This window comes from Anneissia japonica, unplaced genomic scaffold (genome assembly GCF_011630105.1).
Source record: "Anneissia japonica isolate Jap-2015-1 unplaced genomic scaffold, ASM1163010v1 scaffold2617_len527014_cov191, whole genome shotgun sequence".
NCBI lineage: Eukaryota > Metazoa > Echinodermata > Crinoidea > Comatulida > Comatulidae > Anneissia > Anneissia japonica.
In genome coordinates, this window is record NW_022714155.1 from 5,221 (window position 1) to 28,781 (window position 23,561).

At 36.3% G+C, this 23,561-nt stretch overlaps 2 protein-coding genes across 4 annotated transcripts in view; one reads left to right on the forward strand and one right to left on the reverse strand.

Moving 5' to 3' along the window:
- Positions 1-1,842: 1,842 nt before the first annotated feature.
- On the forward strand, positions 1,843-8,674 carry LOC117108891 (glutathione S-transferase theta-1-like). 3 transcript variants are annotated; one of them, XM_033251066.1, is made up of 6 exons: positions 1,843-2,043; positions 3,581-3,668; positions 4,155-4,305; positions 6,317-6,481; positions 6,888-6,928; positions 8,367-8,674. In XM_033251066.1, the coding sequence occupies exons 1-5, from the start codon at positions 1,932-1,934 to the stop codon at positions 6,903-6,905; spliced, it is 534 nt and encodes a 177-aa protein (XP_033106957.1). In that variant the 5' UTR covers positions 1,843-1,931; the 3' UTR covers positions 6,906-6,928; positions 8,367-8,674. The 3 variants fall into 3 exon arrangements, with proteins under 3 accessions (XP_033106957.1, XP_033106956.1, XP_033106955.1); XM_033251065.1 differs by lacking the exon at positions 8,367-8,674 and adding an exon at positions 6,974-7,103; XM_033251064.1 differs by lacking the exons at positions 6,888-6,928; positions 8,367-8,674 and adding an exon at positions 6,956-7,838 and having other exon boundaries at positions 1,850-2,043.
- The window catches only part of LOC117108886 (E3 ubiquitin-protein ligase TRIM56-like), a 20,319-nt gene continuing 3,913 nt past the window's right edge, over positions 7,156-23,561 (reverse strand). Inside the window, exons 2-3 of the mRNA XM_033251058.1 lie at positions 16,173-17,270; positions 7,156-9,245 (exon numbers count right to left, since the gene is read on the reverse strand). Coding sequence (XP_033106949.1) covers positions 8,832-9,245; positions 16,173-17,270 — 1,512 coding nt within the window. The 3' untranslated portion in view covers positions 7,156-8,831. The remainder of the gene's footprint in view (positions 9,246-16,172; positions 17,271-23,561) is intronic.

Consider the following 23,561-nt stretch of genomic DNA (forward strand, 5'->3'; position numbering starts at 1 on the left):
ATATATATATATATATATATATATATATATATATATATTACCATAGACATTATTAATGCTAGCAATATTTAAATCTTCATTCATTTGGTGATGATGAGTCACCGAAGGAATATCGTGTAGTAGATTACGGTATATCAAAGACCAGTCTTCAAAATGTCTTTACCGTGGATGTGTATGAAGGATTTTGAAGGGTTTAATAATTACAGCTAGTAAACCAGACCTTGTCGTTTGCAAATTCAAGTTAAGTTTACTACAACAACACATGTTTAACACATAATTTTATTCAAAAAAATGAATATTGCGTCTTTACCTTAAGACTTTATCAATGTAACTGAGAATGACTAAAAATATTTATAATGGGGAATGAGTTTGTATCCAAATGAAGTTCTCAATAATATTGTAAAATGCTTTATAAACTTTAGCCTAGCATGCACAGACTGCGTCGGCCAAGGCCGCCAAATTTATTTCTACTCTCTATGGGTGCTTGTGCGTGCATTTTTAAAAAAATAAAACAATCTGAATTGGTAAAGATTTCTTTTTTCTAATTTAATCGTTTTAAATATAAAACACAAGTTTATATACAAACAAGTACAAATATTTAAAATTAAAACATGAAAATATGGTGTGAGTTTCAAACTAAACCAATTCAAACCCCAGACCGTCTTCTTTCTCACATCTTCAGCATCTTAAAGCAATGGCAGCGGGAGGTGGAGGGGAAATCATCGCATCTGATGGCCAGACCAATAAAAAAATGCTTCCGGCGCGCCTGTCTAATAAGACTCTTAAAATTAAAAACCACTTTTTTGTGGTCCCAAATTAACGAATTTTTTTAAATTTTTATTATTCTAATTAGAGACCAAAACTATTAAAGACCATTTTAAAAAGCCCTGTCCCGAAAGTGGGCTTTAATTTGAGGAAGACCTGTACATTTACAACGCAACAAATTCAAACAATAAAAAACCACCTCATTATATTATTTTAATAATATTATTCCATGCTGCTCTCTTATCGTATATAAACTTGTGTTTTATATTTAAAACGATTAAATTAGAAAAAAAAAGTCATTGATCGAGTTCATAGTCCACATTTCAAGCGCCCTGAGCATCTTACTTTAGATGGATTTGTGCGCTATATAAAACTACACTATTATTATTATCATGTGGTACTAATAATATATTTCTCCCTCAACATTTGGGTTTCTGGAAGAAAAACAAAGGAAAATAATATTTTGATAGAAAGATATTTGCATTACCGATATATACGGCTATAAATTTCTTTACAAAGCAGAGTATTTAATGAACATTTGCAGTGTTCTTTATAGTCGAATTATTGAGTAATTATTCCCCTGTCGTCCACGGATTTCTCTAAGAACACGGGCGTCCGGGCGGACGCGTCTCTGGTTGCTATATGCTCCGGACGCTCCGGGCGTTTTTTAGTAGAGGACCGTTGGGGTCAATGGGGTCAGGACCTTGCACGGATCAAAAAAACTTTAAGTTACAGCAGGTTACAGGAAATACATAAACAGATAAAACACAAAAATACAAGCATGGATGGGTACAAGACAACACATTCCTCCTGCTGCATAAGACAAACATTTAAAATAATTTTTAATCCAGTTATTCGCTCTCACAACAGTAATAAATGCAGTACGACACCTATTCATCAGAAGAATAGTTTATTCTGTCTACATAGTAGTATATTCTCCTGGCGACTATGAAGCAACTCAATCGAAACGTCAAGACACAACAAAAAACACAATAACCATTCTATTTATGCTACGGTGGTGTAGCTCAATGATTTATTATTACGCTGTTAATAGACACAGATAGTGAATATTCATGATATTTAAATAGTGTTCGTAGTGGCCCTTAAAACCTAACCGCACCCAGACAACGTAAAACCTGAAGATCTCGTTACGTTGCGTTGCAGCCATGCCTATAATTTTATATTACCACCCCTTATCGCAGCCGAGTCGTGCAATCGTGCTGTTTTGCCGACTGAACAAAATAGATCATGAGGCCAAGGTGATCGATTTAATGAAAGGTATGCAACTTTATTATTGTACAGTAATACATCAGTACCTCCATGTACGTGTTATGTCACTTTCTTTCCGTTTATGGGTCACACTAGACTTGGCCGCACAAAAGATAAAATTACTGAACTAAGCCATTACCGTCCTAAGCCATTATTTAATTAATCTGACCATCTGACGTACAGTTTAGGCAGACGGGTCTCTCTCTAATTTAATACCACTCAAATCATAAGACCACCTCCAATTAAAAAACACTTTTCTGTAGTCCTATATAACATGTCTTATATTTATTATTCTATTTACAAGAACCAAACCATGGAAACCCTCTGGTCCCAATAGTGGTATTTAATTGGAGGAAGACCTCTATTTTGACTGCACAATCGGATCATGTATTTGGAATGGTCGTTGTATCCGGATTACTGGAGCCTGAGACATTAATGTCTCAGCTGATATTACAATGACTTATGTGTTGATATACATTATGTCAACTAAGTAATTATATTTTATATTTAGTTGTATTAGTTCTTTGGTTGTATTAAAGACTCTTTTACTTGTCTAATTATATGGTTTTCTCCGTTTAATCCACCCCCCCCCCCCAGATTTTAAGGGGTCTGTTAGTTCCTGTGACCACTCTTTGCTTTACTCTGTACTTTAGCTTGGACTATTGTTATGTTAATGAAGATCTCTTATGACAGTTCATTCTATACTGTACCGGATTTCTGTTTGTTAGGAACTTCTGTTATTTTAGTGTGGCCCATTGGTCTGTATAATTTACACATTCAACTGGTGCAATAGTAAGGTCACAGCTTGTTGACATTTAGCGAGTAAAATGATTCTGAAGATTAAACCACAGATTCTATTATAGGTCTGTGATTAAACGCATAATCGCTTTGATTCGGTGTGGTCAGCAGGGAGGCGACGTTCATCTGAGCAGGTCCAGTTGGTTACCAGAGCGGATCCAATTGTAAGGGCCCAGGGGCAGATCCAGAATTTTTCAAAGGGCGGGGGTCGCACGTCAGTTTCGGAATAGATAAGTGAGAGCACATAACATTGATATGCATTGAAATCTTAAACATTTAGTGGCAAAACTGGGGGTCCCCTACTAGATCGACAGAGCGACGGGGACGGCAGATTATCTGCTATAGGTTTAAATTTAAGACATAGGCCTACCAATGCGATGTAGGCCTACTGAAGAAAATAATAGAATACAAACACAAACTGTTCCAAAAATGGCTTCAGGCCCGCCGTTATGCAATTACTGCAGCGTTTCCCACTTACATTAGGCCCTGTCTAGCCTATATTTACTGTCTCCTCCCCTCCCCCCCCCCCCGCGTTTAAAAAGAGTCATTTTTAGGATTTTAGAAGTTCGAACGTTCGGATAGACATATCAGCATTAGAAGACCCACCATACAAAAGTAAACGAACTTAGCTAATAATAATAAAGTTTTGTTTCATTAACTGTTTAAGAAAAGGTTAATGTAACTTTTCATTACGATATGGCTCAATGTGTTTTCAATAATAATAATTAAAACGTTAATTTTTTAACAGACGAACATAAATCGCCCGAGTACACAGCTATCCAGCCCTCACAAGTTGTGCCAGCAATCAAAGATGGTGACTTTTGTCTTGGAGAAAGGCAAGTAATTATAACAGAGTGTGAAATATGCTTCAGACATGTTAAATGATCGAGACGGGGGAAGCTTTTTTAGGGAGCCGGGCCGGGGCCAGACATTTTAAATGGTGGACGGAAAAGCTTTATTAGGGGAGAGGGGCGGCGCACCCCCTAGATAAGCCACTGGTAATATATTCTTTTTTATGACGTACAGTATGCGTTGTTTAGTTTTACATTAGCGAAATGTTATAAGTCTTCTACAGGTCTCCCTCTAATTAAAGACCCCTCCAATTAAAGCCCTTTTCCAATTAATGACCACTTTTCTGTGGTCCCAAATTAACAAAGTCTCTTATTTTTTTTGGTTCAAATTAGAGACCAACCCAAAGCTGCAAAAGACCATGGGAACCCCGGTCCCAGAAGTGGTATTTTAATTGAAGGGAGATCTGTATTGGTAAAAAAATGGAAATGGGGTACATTCATTTTTAATTAATCGTGTATATGTTTTTCTAGCACTGCCATTGTAAGGTATCTTGCGACCAAGTACAAGGTAGCTGACCACTGGTATCCAGCTGACCTCAAGGCTAGGGCACGAGTAGATGCCTACCTGGCCTGGCAACACACCGGTCTCAGGAAAGCAGGCTGCGATGTTATGATAAATGAGGTAAAATAGCTATTGTATTGTATGGTCCAGCTGGTTACCAGAGCGGATCCAATTGTAAGGGCCCAGGGGCGGATCCAGAATTTTTCAAAGGGGGGGGGGGGGTCGCACAGCAGTTTCGGAATAGATAAGTGAGAGCACATAACATTGATATGCATTGAAATCTTAAACATTTAGTGGCAAAACTGGGGTCCCCTACTAGATCGACAGAGCGACGGGGACGGCAGATTATCTGCTATAGGTTTAAATTTAAGACATAAGCCTACCAATGCGATGTAGGCCTACTGAAGAAAATAATAGAATACAAACACAAACTGTTCCAAAAATGGCTTCAGGCCCGCCGTTATGCAATTACTGCAGCGTTTCCCACTTACATTAGGCCCTGTCTAGCCTATATTTACTGTCTCCTCCCCTCCCCCCCCCCCCGCGTTTAAAAAGAGTCATTTTTAGGATTTTAGAAGTTCGAACGTTCGGAAAGACATATCAGCATTAGAAGACCCACCATACATAAGTAAACGAACTTAGCTAATAATAATAAAGTTTTGTTTCATTAACTGTTTAAGAAAAGGTTAATGTAACTTTTCATTACGATATGGCTCAATGTGTTTTCAATAATAATAATTAAAACGTTAATTTTTTAACAGACGAACATAAATCGCCCGAGTACACAGCTATCCAGCCCTCACAAGTTGTGCCAGCAATCAAAGATGGTGACTTTTGTCTTGGAGAAAGGCAAGTAATTATAACAGAGTGTGAACTATGCTTCAGACATGTTAAATGATCGAGACGGGGGAAGCTTTTTTAGGGAGCCGGGCCGGGGCCAGACATTTAAAATGGAGGACGGAGAAGCTTTATTAGGGGAGAGGGGCGGCGCACCCCCTAGATAAGCCACTGGTAATATATTCTTTTTATGACGTACAGTATGCGTTGTTTAGTTTTACATTAGCGAAATGTTATAAGTCTTCTACAGGTCTCCCTCTAATTAAAGACCCCTCCAATTAAAGCCCTTTTCCAATTAATGACCACTTTTCTGTGGTCCCAAATTAACAAAGTCTCTTATTTTTTTTTGTTCAAATTAGAGACCAACCCAAAGCTGCAAAAGACCATGGGAACCCCGGTCCCAGAAGTGGTATTTTAATTAAAGGGAGATCTGTATTGGGAAAATGGAAATGGGGTACATTCATTTTTAATTAATCGTGTATATGTTTTTCTAGCACTGCCATTGTAAGGTATCTTGCGACCAAGTACAAGGTAGCTGACCACTGGTATCCAGCTGACCTCAAGGCTAGGGCACGAGTAGATGCCTACCTGGCCTGGCAACACACCGGTCTCAGGAAAGCAGGCTGCGATGTTATGATAAATGAGGTAAAATAGCTATTGTATTGTATAGGCCTAAGTCAATTTCAATTCAATTATTCAACGTAAAATTTATTTCTCTTTTTTCATATAGGCCTATGTACAGCTTTAAATAAAAAGGTAATTATTATTAATTTCAGAAGAGAGACAAAAACCCAAAAAGCAAAAGCTTGTGAAGGGCTGCCTGAATACCCCCGCCCCCATAAAAAGAAAAAAATAGTCAATAAAATGTAGGGATATTCAAATGGTCAATTACTATAGATCAGCCCATTTGTAGTGGGGATTTCAAAATTATTAGTAATTACATTACAAAGTAGTGTTGCAGAATTATAAGTAATTCGTGTGGGTTTATAGATCAAGGGAAGAAAAAAATTACTATTATTTCCCAACTCTGCTGAATGTCTCTGAAGAATCTCAGAAATTTTGTAATTATTTGTCCGGGACTGTATCTCTGCATTTACAAAGAGGAAGAGCAGTATAATAGATAATATATGTAAACATTAACGTATCACAAAATACATAGGCCTACATCAAATTGTAGAAATGGACATATAAGACATAGCCTTCTTCATACATGAAAATGTAATTGTTCTTACAACTCGATGTAGGTTTAGGGTAGAAATAAATGTACATTTAAACATCTTTGTCATTCTCGCAGGTGTTTACTCCAATGTTTACTGGTAAAAAAGATCAAGAGGCCGTCGACAAGTACGTCAAGATTGCCGAAGCAACTATTGGGAAAATGAACAAGATCTTCTTAAAGGGACAGAGGTTCTTGTGTGGAGAGGAAATATCAATTGCTGACTTGTTCGCAATATGCGAGGTATGTATTACCATGGCACTCAAAGGTCTGTGAACCTGAGTAACATGACTCAACACTTTTTGGAACGACTCCTAGTAACAATTTTAATAATAAATATTTTCTATATATTTAAATTTATTAATTTTGCTAAGAACTCATCTTGTAAAATGTTTTTAGCTTATTCTTCTTCACTTTTACCCATTGCATTTCAAACTGTTGTCTTTTATGAGTGAAATCGTTTAGTATGTTATAGATTAGAACGCTCAATTGGCTTCTCTGATTTTAACGATTTTTGGGAAATATCATGAATGGAGGTAGCACAGTAACGATCTCAATTATGTAAATTACACCAAACCTATTACATTTTATAGTTTGTTTGTTGTTTTTTTTTAATTTTACAAGAAATAATTTCAATTTCGTTACAAAGGCTCCCGGTGTTGGATGACACATTCTTACATTATTACAATTGATTTGACGACTGACTTTTCATTTTAGTTAATACAACCGCTCTCATGCCCGTCTGGCAAAGATTTACTGAAGAACCAACCAGAAATAGCTGAGTGGATGAAACGGGTGGAAGCTATCCTCAACCCAGACTATGACGAAATGAACAAGCAGTTGAAGATGACGTGCGAACAAGCATAACTTAGTGCACATTAAAATTCCACCGAAGTGATACATAGGCAAGACGAAAGTACTAGTAGTTGGTTCATTTTATTTGGTTGCATTTAATGTCTACTCAAGAGATATTTTAACGAGAAATGAAAGATACTTTTGTATTTTGTAAATACTGAACTGCAGTAATACAAATACAATCTATATTGACAACTAAATCCTAAATGGCCTATTCCATGTCATGTAGAGAATTTAGGCAATTATTACAAAATACCCGGTACCTGTACAATGATAGATAAATGCGCCGTAGGCCTAGTATTTTCTAAAACATTAACTGTAAAATTACTTGAAAAGTTACAAGAGAACCAAACTAGTTAATTACTAAACAACAGGAGTTAATGGAGCGTAACTTAGGCCTATACATCATAATCTTATTATGACATTATCTGTAGGCCTGTTTGTTTTTACACAATTTATGTATGTTATAACCTTTTAATTCATAATAATCAAGATTCCACATCAACATATTCACTTTAAATCATACTGACATCTAGACCTACTTAACTGTAACATAGTAATTATGATATAATATGATAGTAGGGCCTACATTGTAGCAAATGCGGGATTTTCGAAATTTTCAAATAAAGCAGTATACTTCACATGTGTTTACTGCTCATTCTTTTATTGAATTTCATGTGTAAACAAGATCACATTGCACACTATAGAATTGAGCAGGCTGTTTTTAACGTGAACTTAAAAAAAAAAAACCTTCTGTCTATTAATTAAATACGGTACAACTGGCACACACGAATATACGACCTCCAGATAACTAGCCTGGCACCGTAACCACTAGACTACCGAACTTGTGCTTAGTACTAGGGTTGAATCCGATTCCCAAGTAGCAGCGGGTACTGCAAATGCTTTTTCGATGAGAGTTTGCGTCAGGAAAATACCATAGGAGTGATTTTTGCCTTACCTGACGTGTTTTCGTACCGAACACTCAGTACGTTCTCAAATACTTGCGAAATAATTCGCAAGTGATTCGGGTGGAATCGAACCCACTACCCCCAGATTAGCCAGGGGCCATAAACAGTAGACAGCCGAGCTTGCGCTTAGTAATGTTGAATCCGATTCCCAAATAACAGCGGGTACTGCAAATGTAGTCTGGAGGTTGTGGGTTCGATTCCCACCCGAATCACTTGCGAATTATTTCACAAGTATTTGAGAACCTACTGAGTGTTCGGCAATTGATTTGACTGACGTTTCTTTTTAGTTAATACAATCGCTCTCGTGCCCATCTGGCAAAGATTTACTGAAGAACCAGCCAGAAATAGCTGAGTAGATGAAGCGGGTGGAAACTTTCCTCAACCCAGAACATGACAATTTAAACAATATAGCAGTATGTTTTCAGAGTTATAATTAGTTGGGTTATTATTATATTATTATTATTGTTTGCATTTTATGTCTGCTTAAGACATCATTCAACAAGACAACTGAACAAGACGATATACAATGACAGAGTTTGCCTATTTATAAACATTATCTTCTTATACGTGCTATCTAATTTAAATAGTAACATACTGTACAAATAAATGTATATTAGGATAATAAAAATAGGGCCACTCTTTGACTTGGACAGTCAAAAATCTTATAATTTCTCTATTTTGTTCACGAAGGAGTTAAGACTTTACTGTAGTCATATTTTACAGAGATAACTTTTAAATTATTTGTTTTAAGTGAATAGGAAATTGTAAAATTATATATCACACCAACACTTCGATAATGAAGCAATTTCAGAACATGAGGTTAAACCTTTACTAATAATAAATGAAGTTTTTTCAGTTTGTTTGTTAGGCCTATCCCATGATATTTTGAAATGTATCTCTTGTGCACTAGGCCCAAACGAATAACCTCCAACAGATGCTTGTCCTGTAGACCTAGTAGTAGTAAGCAAAAAACCTGATGCTGGTGCTGCCTTTACAGAAGATGAAGCAAAATTAAAACTTCTGGAGCTATTTCTGGAGCTTTGTTTAGACCTTGTCGATAAAACTGTGCCAGTGTGGAAACGGTAGTCATTTCTTCTAGGTTTCCAGGCTGTTCCTCTTCGCACTTTGTCTTCTGGTTTCAGTTTAGAAAGGTCTTCCCAACTCTCCTGGAGACAGTTCCTCATCTGTAGACGATAAAGATATTTTCGAATAATTTAATTATGTTTGTAACTTAGGTACCGCTATTGGTTGTAGAATGCCTTAATTAAAAATCAAATAAAATATATATACAGTACGTGGATTCGTCGGCATTGGAGTTTATTAAGGTACGCCTAATGTTGGATGGAGACCTAAAAACAGAACTTTGCTGCATGTTGATGACATCGTGGACCTCCTGCAATTCGTTCTCATTACAAACGTATTTCAGTTTCACTAATATCAAGCAATGCCATGGTAATGACTATGGGGAGCCCGTCAAACCCGATAGTGTTGAATCTACACTTGGAATGGCTGGAAGAACAAGTCATTTCCACAGCAGATGATACTTTCAGACAGAGATTGTGGCTCAGGTACGTCGATGATGTTCTGGCGATTATCAAGAAAGGTAAATTCGAAGAGCTAAACAAGCACCTCAACACCATCGATCCTACAGGTGCGGCAGCATAAAATTCAACTGCGAAATCATGACCGATAGCCTTCCTGAATACGTGGCGCTGCAACACCATATCAAGTCGCCCTAAAGTTTCCTCCTAGCTCGATCCGAATACTAGAATATCGTCGAGGTAGATAAGAACGGTCTGAAAATTTTGGTCACCGAACACTAAATCCATTAGCCGCATGAAGGTTGCAGGCGCGTTGCATAACCCAAAGGGCATGCGAGTGAACTCGTATAAGCCACCGGTTCCAGTTCTGAATGCAGTTTTCTCGATATCACCTTCCTCAACTGGTACTTGGTGAAACCCATGAGCAAGGTCGAGGCTGCAAAAGTATTTGGCCCCTTCAGTGCATCCAGAGCCTCTTCTATCCGTGGCAGAGGGTATGCATCTTTGTGCGTCTTCTCGTTTAGTGCACGGTAGTCCACACAGAGCCTTAGATTTCCATCCTTCTTTTTAACAAGTACGATAGGTGAGGCATACGGACTTGAGGATGGTCGAATCACACCTTTACTTATTGACTTCTCGATGTATTCACGTACCTCATCCCATTGATGCGGTGGGACTCTTCTGTGGGGTATCTTGACAGGTTTCTGGTCATTTAAGATTATCTTATGTTTGACTTCACTGCAAACCCAATGTCATCTTCATCTTTGCTAAATACATCTTGGTGTTTGTTGACCAATCCCATTAGTAGGTTATGTTGCTTATCATCTAGGTCCTTACTAATATTCATTCTTGATATCAGTTCGCTAACAGGTTTGCTACCATTTACTTGAACTTCTTGTAGTTCTGCACTAATAGTTTGGTACTCGAAGTAAACGTCTGGTTCTGGCTGTGCACTAGTGACTTTAGCAACTGGTGTTCTTGGCTGTAAATAAATATCGGTATCTGCAAAGTTTGCTATCTGTAATGGAAGTCTCTTATACACATCTAGATGTGTATAAGAGACAGAATGAAAAACATCAAACAAGCCTTAAGGGGATATGAATGCCCAAATAAGTGATAAAAAATATTCAGAAGAAAAAGAAGAAAGAGAAACACAAAATACCTATAAAAAGTCGAGGCACCGCTGGCTACCTTATATCAAAGGCTTGTCAGAAAAAATAAAGTATACACTCCTTACGCACACAACATAAAATCATTCTTCAAACCAGTCGACAAACTACAGGATTACCTCTTCCATACTAAGACAATACCGAGGATAATGAAGAGTGTGGTGTGATTTGTGAAATAGGATGCCTGAGCTATGATTGTGTATACATCGGTGAAACTCATGAAGTACAAGACCCTACTAAAAGAACATAACAAAAAAAATGTCACTCATAACACAAGTGTGTGCACTAGAGCATTCAGAATCTCTGAATCTGAGCTAATGCACAAATCAGCCATAACTGATCACATGGTCAAATACAACCATACAGCCGACTGGAAAAATGCAAAAGACATAATAAAAAAAAAAGTCCATTTAGCAAAAAAGACAAATTAGACAAGCATTATGGGTAAGGAAGAGAAAGCAAAACTTGAAGAGACGAAGATGCCTACACAGTGACGGATCTGGGGGCAAACAGGGTGGTAGCCCCCTTCGTTTACCATAAAAACAGTCACTCCTCTTGAGGTCTTGAAAGGAAGTCCATCCTAACCCCCCCCCCCACCTCCGCTCGGTGCTTTTCCCCTCCCATTATACACCCCCATTGCTAAATCCTTGATCGGCCACTGCTACACATTATCACATGTATGTCCCAATCCTAGCTCCTGAATATCCACCCGCACCTCCTGACAGGACAGCTGTCAGAGGGCGCTATTGCAGCCTGAATAGCGCCAACAACATCTAACTACCAGCTTCATTGCCTGACGAAAATCCACTAATAGTGGAACGAAACGTAGTATACGTATATCAGTATACGTATATATTTTTTACTTGGTTTTCAATTAAGAATTCTACAACCAACAAAAAATATAATTATACTAAGGTGAATAAATACATTTTTACACGGTTATAAGTATATATTAAACAATTACATCTTTTTTCAATCCCAACAGTGTGTCTCGCATAGACATACACACACACACACAAACCACAAACAACGCAGTAGAAAGGATTAGTAATCAGATTGTTCATTTGTTTGTTTATATCAATTCACTTTACAATTCTTAAAAATATTGTTTCTATACTGTACTTTATTATGAATATATATATATCTCTCTTAAACTTCGATCAAATTTTATCGTATTCGTAAATAAAAACTCAGGGATTAATCAAGAAAATTTGCAACATCCTACCTTCAGCACTAGACAAGTGACGTCACAGTCTTTCACAACTTAACATTTTTTGTATAGTGGAACAGCAGCGGCTTGTGGTTACGCAAGTCTAATACCTTAAAGACCCACTGTCTACAAATTTCCCCAAAACTGTATGTGGTTTTTTTTTTTTTTTTTTTTTTTTAAAAAATATTTTTTTTTTTTTTTTTAGAAAATACGCATATTACGATTAATGAAAATAAACAAAAAATGTATAGTACCTGAAGCCTTCCTGAAGCATGACTCTCGGCTACACTTCCCTATTCGACGACATGAACGGTTCTAGATCAGATATGTTTAAAAGCTAAAACGAATAGAGAAGGAGCCTAGGGGTGTCAGCATAGCTGGAAAGTTAACCAATTTGTGTATGTGTAGTAATGGTCTGTGTACCTGTCTATATGAGAAAATGGACATCTGCCGGTCCCATTGTGGTGGGTGTGGTCAGGAGGGGTGTATAAAAGGGTACCAAAAATTGAGCTAGATCACCTTGTGAATTAACCCAATGAAACCGATCAGAATATATTCGGCATAGAGATATCATGAATGGTCAATTCCAGACATTTCCAATGGTGGGGGTGGCTGCCAGACGCAAAAAACTGGTACCCCAAAATTAAGCTAGTTCAGCTTCTGAGTTAACCCGACCAAACCTACTGAAAAATGTTCGACGTAGTTCCAGGTATCAGGAATGGCCAACGCCAGACAATTTTAATGGTGGGGTGTACCCGCCCGCCAGACACCCCCTTATACCCCACCCCGAAAATTGACCTAGATCAGCTTGTGAGTTAACCCGATTTTTGCCAAACCTAGCGGAGACAACAAAGCCGACAAGGGATTTGCTAGTCAAGAACAATCAGTAGATGTGGGACACGCTACAAAAGAAAGCATTCAAAGAAATATAAAAAAAAAGTCTAACTTCAGAGACGTTACACAACGACTGTCTCTTATACACATCTAGATGTGTATAAGAGACAGCCTGAATACGTGGCGCTGCAACACCATATCAAGTCGCCCTAAAGTTTCCTCCTAGCTCTGCCTCTTATACACATCTTATTGGTAAAAAAAAAATGTAAATCCAATTCCAGAAAGTTGCAATAAAATATGATTTGGTTTGATACATATCGCTTTATTTTTGTTTTATTTCACATAATAAATGCGTATTAACTATAACCTTCCAACTCCTAGAGAGTTCATCCCCCACCCACGCACAGAAAAACGTTTCGGACAGTATTTATATGACGTAACACACACACACACACACACACACACACACACACACACACACACATATATATATATATATATATATATATATATATATATATATATATATATATATATATATATACATTATCTATTTTTTTCGTGCATCGTCCATATTTTAATATGACTTATTGAATAGTTATTTTATTACAATATTGTGCCATTTTTTTACATAATTATTATTTATTATGAATCATGTATTGTTATGTATATTTCTTTATTTAATATTATTTTTTTTTAATTTGTCATTTTCTTATCTAATTTAATAAAGAGTAACTTAATCAATTTGCCTTTTTTTTTATTCAATTGGTACCGTATATACTGTAGTTAACTTGATTTTTTCTTCATTTACCCATTCATTTATTGATCTGCCTAATCTGTACCGTATATTCAAATTGTAATTCAGCCTGTATGTGATTGAATAAACGATACCGACCAATAATACTGTAATATTTCCTCCCACTGTATAGGCCTATCTCAACTTTTCTGTATATTTGTAATACGTCGTATTCTGGTGTATTTTAACCATTTTTAATATTATTACTTTAACATTTCAAATTTCCCTTAAATTTGCAATAAATTCAATCCAACTATGGGGGTGGGGCTGCGATCTGAGTTGGGTGTGACTCACGACGTCTTTCAAGTAGGTAAAGTAAGTACATCAAAGACAATGTTTTAAACTTTTATTTTCTATGCTAGGGAGGATTCAGGGGTGGGGTTACATACGGTGCGATTGATAAAAATAATAAATCAACAATACAATACAACAAATATTTTGCTTAATATAAATTTAGGGGGTGCATACGGTGCAATTGCACCCCCTAAATTGTATTAAGAAAAATAACTGTTGTATTGTATTGTTGTATGGTATTTTTATCATTATGAACATAGCACAGTAGGATTTTTAAAGTATTTCCAGGCATCTAGAAGTCCATATTCTCAAAATTTTTCCACCTCATATCTAACCACGGTGGGGCTAAGGTGATGGTGGACTCCCACGTACCCCCTACCGCCAAATCCTGCACCGCCCCAACTAAAGTACACCACACATTCTATTTAGATCTCTGCCGAAAATCGCTGATAAAAGATCATGATAAATTTGTTGGTGCTTCATTTTGACTACAATTGTGATGTGATGATGACGAATTTCACTATATAAGAGTGTCATTTCCGGCCGTAGAGGTATTCCCTCAAATTTTCGCACCTCAGCCCCAATCATGGTGGGCGTGGGCTCACGGCTTTGAAGTAGACAGAGTAAAGTATTAACATCAAAGACAATATTTTTAAGGTTTTATTTTTTACGGTACAGTACATCACACATTACTAATTAGATCGCTATGATTGCCGAAAATCGCTGATAATCATGAGAAATAATGGTGATGTCAGAATTTTACTATATAAATGTGTCATTTTCGGTCATCTGTGGTACTATTTGTTCAAATTTTCTCACCTCAGACTCAACCATGGTGGCCTGAGGTAGGTGTGGTCTCACGAAATGTCCCCTCCCCAACCCCACCCACCTTTCAAAATAGATCTGCGCCTGTGCTGTGGTATAGTATACTAATAATTAACAATTACCTTCCGTTTTGTGATAGCAAACTACAGTACAAGTTCCAACAGTGTGTGTGACAATAAAGGCTCAAGTTAGGGCCTAGTTTTAGCGACTACTGTCTAGGCCAGATACCCCTATTAAGGACACATTCGGGACCCAAAAAAGTGTCCCCTTATTTAAGGCTGTCACCTGAATAGGGGTACCCCTATTCACGGGACACTAACCAAACATATAAATGTGTCATTTCCAGTCATCTGTGGTACTATTTCCTCAAATTTCCGCACCTCAGACTCAACCATGGCGGGGCTGAGGTAGGTGTAGTCTCACGAAATGTTACAGTTGAATTATAACTAATTTATAACAATAATTTGTAATGCAAAAAATAATTCATTTAAGATATGAAATTATCATATATGTAAATTAAAACTACTATGTTTCTGATATTGTTTTTTTTTTAATTCGAGGGCAATGTTAAGACCAAATATTCTTTATAAACTACTTAGCTTTCTATTAGATGCACAAAGATAGAATACTATTAATGAATGTTAACAACTTAAAATTCAGAATGCTGACTTTAGGGTATAGATTAGAATCATATATGAAAATACACAAAACAAGAAATCACTATGGTTAATGGTCAAAATTTACAAGGTTTTTACGAAGTAACACATGCACTAGGCATACCAATTCTCCTTCATAAAGAAGAAAACAATTCTTGTTTGATGTTAAGTTTATTGCTCAAAAGGTGTCAAAATATATAGTGTCACCTTAATAGGGGATAAATTGTATTTGACCATATTGCACAGACAGAAAGTGTCCCCGTCCCAGAAATAGGGGTGTCTCTTTAATAGGGTTGGATGTAGTGTTAAAATATTTCCCCTCGTTTCACGGAAAAGTGTCCTATTAATAGGGGTATCCCATGAATTGGGGTGTCCCAAAGGAGGGGTTCTACTGTAATTACAAGTGAGAATGCATTTCATTTCATATCCCTTTGTGTGTATGTAGGCTTACAACGTCGAAGCATGGGATTTCCTCACATCCACACAGGCCTATCCGCAATTACTCTACAAACTACTACTAGGTGCATGACAAAAAATCAAAACACACAGTGATTCATGATGGGATTTCTAGCGGCCCGTTGAAATCGACTTATTATCCTACCTATAACTTTTTACCTGTTTATAGGCGAATATGCTGCCGCCATTATTCGCGACAGCAAGTAATGTTTTGTGGTATAGCAAGGGGCCAACAAGGGTATCATAAGAAAATTAACTGATTTTGAAATTTGCAGACAGGGGTCTTTAAGTTTGCGGAAGCATGCTGATGTGAATCAAGCTGAATTTTACCTTTTGTAGTGTTCCAACCTCTGCACTGTTGGCGGAGACGAATTGAAACATTCCTTCAATACTAAGGTAGTCAACTGGCTTTTTAAAGTATTTTACACGTTCCTCTAGTGTGGCCATAGCAGGGATTAGCTCTATGTCTTTTGCATTCTTCATAATATGTTCTCGAATCTTTAACAAGTGTTTACATGATTCGATGATACTTTCTGCTTTATCACGATGCAAGGTTGCCACCTTCTCATCCGCTTTAAATTCTTCGTCAAGGCGCTCTAATAGTATTTTCGTTTTTTCTTTTACGACAGAAATGACTCGATCTGATTCGGCTTGGATCTCTTCCTGAACCTTCTCTTTACTTTCGTGGAGATTTTGTTGCAAACGGATAGAATCACCTACCTCTTTTTCATACACTTGTATTATCTCTTCAAGGCAATGAACTTGATCATTCCAGGTTTCCATTAGAGTTTCCCTAGGAATCGGAAGTGGGTTGATGTAACACTTGTCTTCACTATTTCTTTGGTGAGAATTTAGACACTCCAAACACATCGATTCGTGACAGGTGAAGCAAAATAATTTCAGCATTTTGCTGGTATGTTCTTTGCAGGATGCTTTTGAACGATTAAGGATTCCATCAGTGCAAATTAGCTCTTTGTACGGCACCACCGTATGACCACGAGTTAGCTTCTCGAACTTCTTGTGGTACTCTTCACATTTATTACAAAGATTATCATCGCATTCCAAACAGTGTGAAATACTATTAGGTTGCTTTGACTCTTTGCAGATACTACACTCTAATGGCTGGTTTGCATCCTCTTCTTTTTTCGCCTTTAATAATTCACTCAAGTTCTTTAGATACTCGTTGTCCTCGAAGGATGCTACATTATTCTCGGGAATATCGAATTCTCGGCGACAAACTGGACATCGTAGCGAACTACAATCTGTATTATTGGTCATGAGCTGAAGACAATGCTTGCAAAAACAGTGTACACATGGTAACTGTTTCGGGTCGGTGAATATTTCTTTGCAGATGCCACAAGTAAGCAATTCTTCATCCTCTTCTAAAGACTTCTTGGATAATAACAAATTCGGTTGAGCCATTGTCATCTAAAAGAAACAATTAATATTGGAGTTTGCATCATTTAAGTAAAGATCGTCCTTTTGTGTTTTGTATCTTTTATAGATGCATAATGACATGTAGTCGGTGAAAATGTGGATAAGGACCTTGCCACTCAATTGAGTGAAACTCTTCAACGTGATACTGCGCATGGTTATAAATGTAAATTATAGTGATAACCGTATTTAATAAAGAGTTATCCAATGTAATATTTTTATAAATCGTTTATGGCGCCAATAAGCCTACATATTTTGCAGTGGCATACCAATTAAGAGGCTTGAAATGGAGGGGGTCGGTCTCATGGGGTGATGGTGAAATGGGGGACTCGATGTTATTAAGTAAGGGGAGCTGGCTCACAAAATATGAGCCATAGGCCTACTTTTTTTAATATTTTTTTTATCTGTAATTATTTTTATTAACACGTACTATTGTATTTATTTATCATTACATAAACAGTTAATTACATTCGTAAATTTCTAGGGGACTATTTCACCGCGGTAGTAATGGTATAATTGAAGCATTGTGACAGGTTGCAGAAGGAGGAGGACGACGTTTTGCCTTCGCTGGTAAAGTACATTAATATATAATACATTACATTAATAATAATATAAACAAAATATGGATGCGGCACAAAAGCGCTTCGCATGTCTTTTAGATCCGTAAGAGTGATAACGACAATATTTTAATATAAATTATAATGTTCATATGACCTTCTCATCGAGTAGCCTAAATAAAATCAAACCATTTCCTTCAATCAAAAAGTGACTAAAGCCGGACACTCACTGCGTCGTAGCACGACGAATCCACATTTGCTTCCGGCGAGCGATAAACGACGCAACGCCGTCTGCTGATTGTCAGTGGCAATCTGAACGGATCCTCATTAAAAAGACGATCCGTTGGGTCCGCGTCTTCGCGTGCGTTCTTCGTCGCATTGCCGTCGCACGCAGTGAGTAACCCTAGCTGAGTCTAATATTAGGAGTCGCAACGAGGCCTTGCCAACCTCGAAACCAACAGGAATAGGAGAGGGCGACCGACGAACGGGGGCGGGGGTTGAATTCTGAAAGACGAATCGTACCCACCTGCATGTTAAAGTTCGATAACAATTGATGTTAATATTGTTCTTAGACTTATCATGATTAGATTAATAAATAAAAAATAAATGAATAGAATACGAAATGGGTTTATTCTATACTTTTGAGGATTCCCATAACCACAACCGGCCACCGAGAGGGTGGGCAGGGGGAAGATCCCCGGGGTGAAGCTTACTATTTGATTGCTAATCATACCTTTGTTTTTATATTATTTGGCATTTACAGTCAGATAATTAAGAAAAATTTATATAATAATAATACAATAATTATAATACCCAGCACACAGGGGCATTATTGTTCAGGTGATTTTTGAGGAGCCACTGGTAAATATAGTTCACATAGATGTTAAAAAAGTGTTTTTGTATGGCTTTATGCCTTTAGCAGTTAATTTAATTCCACTAGGGTAAAACATTGATAATTAATTCAATGTTGAAAATGATGTTGCTTTCATTTCATCCGTCCATAGTTACTAGAGACAATTCGAAGGAAAAATTAAACGTCGTAAGCGTTCATTCCTAATGGCCTTTGTTTTTGGAGGGGGGCGTTTATTCGAGGGGCGTTTGTTCAAAGCAGGGCATTTATTTGAAGAAATACTTGAAATTATTAATTGTTATTTAAAACATGATGGATCACAGACAGGATGTTAGCCCATAAATTAATTATTATTAGTCTTTTATGCATTTCAAATTAGGACGTTTAATCTTTTAATTGTGTTTGGTTTCATGTTTTTTAATTGTCTTTGCTAGTTATGTTTATTTTGTGAAAAATAAATAAGGTCCTCCCTCCATGCATGGGGCGAATGGGCAGTGTGAGTGAAATGAATATTACAAAGCCAATTACATAGTCATAGTAAAAAAAAAATATGTTAAAAGTAGTTATTATCATTATTGTAATTGTTTCATAAATTTCACAAGTGTTTATTAGCGTAGAATTTTGTGTGCCTCGCATGACTCGCACTGTTGGTACACGTCCCGCAAGAGTTACATTCATGGCTCTCATGAATTGCATGCCTCGCTGAATGACTCGTTGACTCGCTGGCTCGCACTTTGGCAACCTCATTTTTAACTAGTTGAGCGTGATTTTTTGGCTTCGAATATTTTCAATGCCTCGAGGGCGTACCGTTGGGGTCGATGGGTGCAGTCGACCCCACCTTTTAAAGAAAGTGCCCTTTAAATGTGATTTTTTTTTTAATCTAGCATAATTAAACTGCGCCTAACAAGAAGGTAGTTAATATCAAAATAAATTATCTTTCGCCTAAAAAATGTTTGGTGGCCCTTCCTTTTAATATTTTGATTTTTTGTCTTTTTTTTAAACAATCCATATAAAGTTATACATTTTTAATCAATTTGATTTCTCGAAGCCCGCGCGCCAGTAGAGTTGTGTTATGTGGTGTATTGGTTACGCATCATTACACTCTGCCATTATTGTTTTCTGTAGCTGCGTGATTGGTTGTACGTTGCCTATAACATCAGCAGAGTGTGAGCGTAGTTTTTCAGCAATGAGAAGATTGAGAACATGGTTAAGGTCCAGTATGGCGATAATGAACATACACAGAAAATATCGACGTAAACTATGAGGAAGCATCAAAACTCTTCTTTACATTATACCCACGGAAAATTATGATAACAATTTGATCTTTAAATAAAGAGCTATTTTTTTTTAATGTAAATATTAGGTAAGTTAAATTACCTTTAGTATTTAAGAATGGTTGTCCATAAAAATCAAAGATTTGGTGGCAGACGTCAAAAAATGGATTTCTCTCAAATTTTTACTATGAATAGATACTTGGGTGAAAAGCATATCTATGATATTTGTTTAATTTTTTAGCCTTCGTTGTCATGGCAACGCAGGGGTGGCGCCAGAGGGGGTTGGGGCTATAGCCCCCCGTCGGGGAAGCATAGCCCCCTGTCGGGGAAGACGATAAATTTTGTCGGGGAACAAACAAATAAAAAAAATTATTTACATGTAATATTCGTTTAGCCACCATATCGTTTGTGTTAACTTTTCATCACAACAACAACCACAATAACAATAATAATAATAATAATAATAATAATAATAATAATAATAATAATAATAATAATAATAATAATAATAATAATAATTTAATGAGACTAATTAAAAATAATTTGCGTTCTGTTATGACAAATGCTATTTAGATAGCCTCATGGTGGTTGGAATACATCGTGATGGGTGAAGCAACCTTGACCATGACAACGTGGTTGACAGATTTCATGCAAAATTTTCCAAAATATAGAATTTCACTTTCAAGAATGAGGATTTGAAAATAAATTAGATGGTTACATTGCATACTCTTTGTTTCTTGCTTTATTCAAAATGTTTTGGTTTTGGAAGCTGATGTCAACATTAGAAAGCATAGCCTACATGAAGTCATATTATAGTAACTCGATGTCTATCAAATAATTAATAAAAATTCGCCATAATTCATCAAATATCCGTGGCTTCCAGGGGGCTTCGCCCCTGGACCCCCACCGGGGGCCCTAGGCGGCCCCCTGGCCCCCAGCCAAATGAGACTCGATTCGCTCCACTAGCCCCCCCCCCGTCGGGGCCTTTAGCCCCTCCGTCGGGCAGGTCCTGTCGCCACCCCTGTGGCAACGACCCATTATCTAAATTTTACAGTTTTTGTCAATTTTGGACATTTTTAGAAGTGAAAAAACACTGACTTTCAGACCTTATTAAAAAAAAAAGAACATGCACTATATATATTTTTGTGATCATCCATGTAAATTACCAGGTATTACCGTCCATTTATCACCAAAAAAATTGTGTAAAAAATTATGGTTAGAAGATACCATTATTTACAAAAGGGGGTTTTTCTCAAAATATTTTTTTTTTTTAAGTATGCCTCAGAAACCTATCTGTAACTTCCAAAGTGGTGCATACATATTCACCATCTTCCATATTAATAGTCAATAGTTGTCCAAACAATAATCAAGAAAAAAAAGTTGTGGGTAATTTACACACGTGGATGCGGTATTGCCAGAAAAAAACGGCATTTTTTGAATAAAAAATATATCATTTTTTACTGAATGGATAACACTAGAAATCAACGTAAATTTATTTCAAAATGATGTTACTATAGTTACATAAATAGTCTAACAACATGTTAAGAAATATGTTGCCAGGCTCATTTCAAGTTAGTTAAAACTTAATTTTGTACTGTATTGCCAGAAAACAGCATTGTTTTTATTGAAAATTAAGGTAGGCCTAAATATACATCTTTTTACTGAACGCTATAAAATATAATATAATTCATTAACCAAAACAAATATAGTTACCTTACTAGTTTAACAACATACTAAGTAATGTGTTATAAGGTTTATCAATATGCGTTATTGTTGCCAGAAAAAGCAGCATTTTTTCATTCAAAAATATTGTAAATAGGCCTACACATTTTTTACTGTATACGGAAAACGCTATAATATAAAATATAATTCATGTAATTATAATATTACTATATACATGACTATTATAACAACATATGTTGCCAGGTTTATATCAAGTATGTTAAACTCAATATTATACTGCATTGCATGTAAATCAAACAACTTAATTTAACTTTCTGAACATCAAACAAATTCAAACACCACTCTGACAAAAGCAATCCATGATAAATTCGCTTTCAACGACGAGTTATGATTTTCAACTTAGGAAGACTCAATTTAATTGTTGAATTCACCATGAAAAGTTAATTGTGCCATATACAATTGGATGTTAAAGTTCAACTGTTTAGTGGCATGTGGAGGTTGTTATTGTGATTCCTCTTCGGCAGCTTAAAGAACATCTTCATCTGACTTGTCAACAGTTTAGTAGCCTACAGTATTACTAACTGCGTCTTGACATTTCTCTAGAAAATAGCTTTACATCTTTTGCTCAGATTTCGGTTGATTTAGATAACTAACTAACTCGTCGTCCCTAGCTATTTATTCTCATGTCTTTCTCAACCTCTGACACTGACTGTTTAGAATTTCTTTTGAACATATTCTTTTTGTTGTTTCTAAAAATCATGTGTTTTTCTTGTTTTCTTTAAATGTGAAGGTGCGTATTTAATAAGTGTTGAATATATTTTCAGTAAACTTCTATCAGATTACTCTTCATATTCTTCATATCCACACCTATTTGTGACCCAAGACCACAAAAGGGCTGTAAACTCACCAGGTTTCGAGAAAAAGAGCCTAATAGACAGTATACATGTAATTTGAGCAAAATGTGATTATATCATAAATATAAAGTATTACCTTTATTCGTACAATTTTAAATGTTTGGGTTCTCAACTCTAAATCCTAAAATTTAGTAATTTTATGAAGGCCATTCTACGAGAAACGTATATAAATTTACCAACTTTCAAACCGCCATACTTCGCTTCCAAACAACTTATTCACCTACATAAAATTCAGGCCCCCAACTAGATAAATGAAAACTATCGGATAATAATACGTTTATTAGTACTCGTATGCTATGTTTGTGATTTCAGAATAAACAAACAGTATAGTTATAAAATAGTAGAATGGTCACATAGTTAGTGAAGGTAAGTCTAAAACGTATTCATGAAGTCATTCAAAATCGTGTACAAAATAGTTGAACAAACTTTAATGTATGTTCCGAAAGTATTTGTAGTGCATCGTACTGTGGTACTAAGCTTATGTAATTGTATACCTAAATCAGGGAACAGTAAAATTACAATTTCACTGTTACCTGCCTAAATGTAGGAAATAACCTTGAATTAATTCAAAGTATACTAAACTATTTCATGACCAGTTCTCTTGCAGTGAAGTGGATCAGAAATGATGTAGATTGCGGTTGAGTACATGTTAAGAAACTAGTTGTGGTTATTGAAACTTTAAAAAAATATTGACGCCAGCAGAACAATCACCAGCACTATTTTCAGCGATGTGAAACTAAAACGTATTGATGAAGTATATTCACACAACGTCATTCAAGTCATGTAGAAAATAGTTAAACAGCTTTAAAGAACCAAACAAAAACGTGCGTGTCAACATTACAATTGCTTTAGAAATATATCTTCAAAAGTAATTTTCTAGATCATAGCACCATTGTACAGACTATCTTTAGTACTAAATGAAAACAATACCCTTGAAGTAATTCAAAAGATACGAAGCGGTTCATGTCTTGTTTAAAAAAAAAAATTATCTTGCAGTGAGGCAATTT

Bases quoted from the DNA above. Each gene is read 5' to 3' on its own strand.
- LOC117108891 (XM_033251064.1), top strand. From the start codon at position 1,932: ATGCCTATAATTTTATATTACCACCCCTTATCGCAGCCGAGTCGTGCA. The intron at 2,044-3,580 runs GTATGCAACTTT...ATTTTTTAACAG, and splicing joins GGTGATCGATTTAATGAAAG to ACGAACATAAATCGCCCGAG. The intron at 3,669-4,154 runs GCAAGTAATTAT...ATGTTTTTCTAG, and splicing joins GACTTTTGTCTTGGAGAAAG to CACTGCCATTGTAAGGTATC.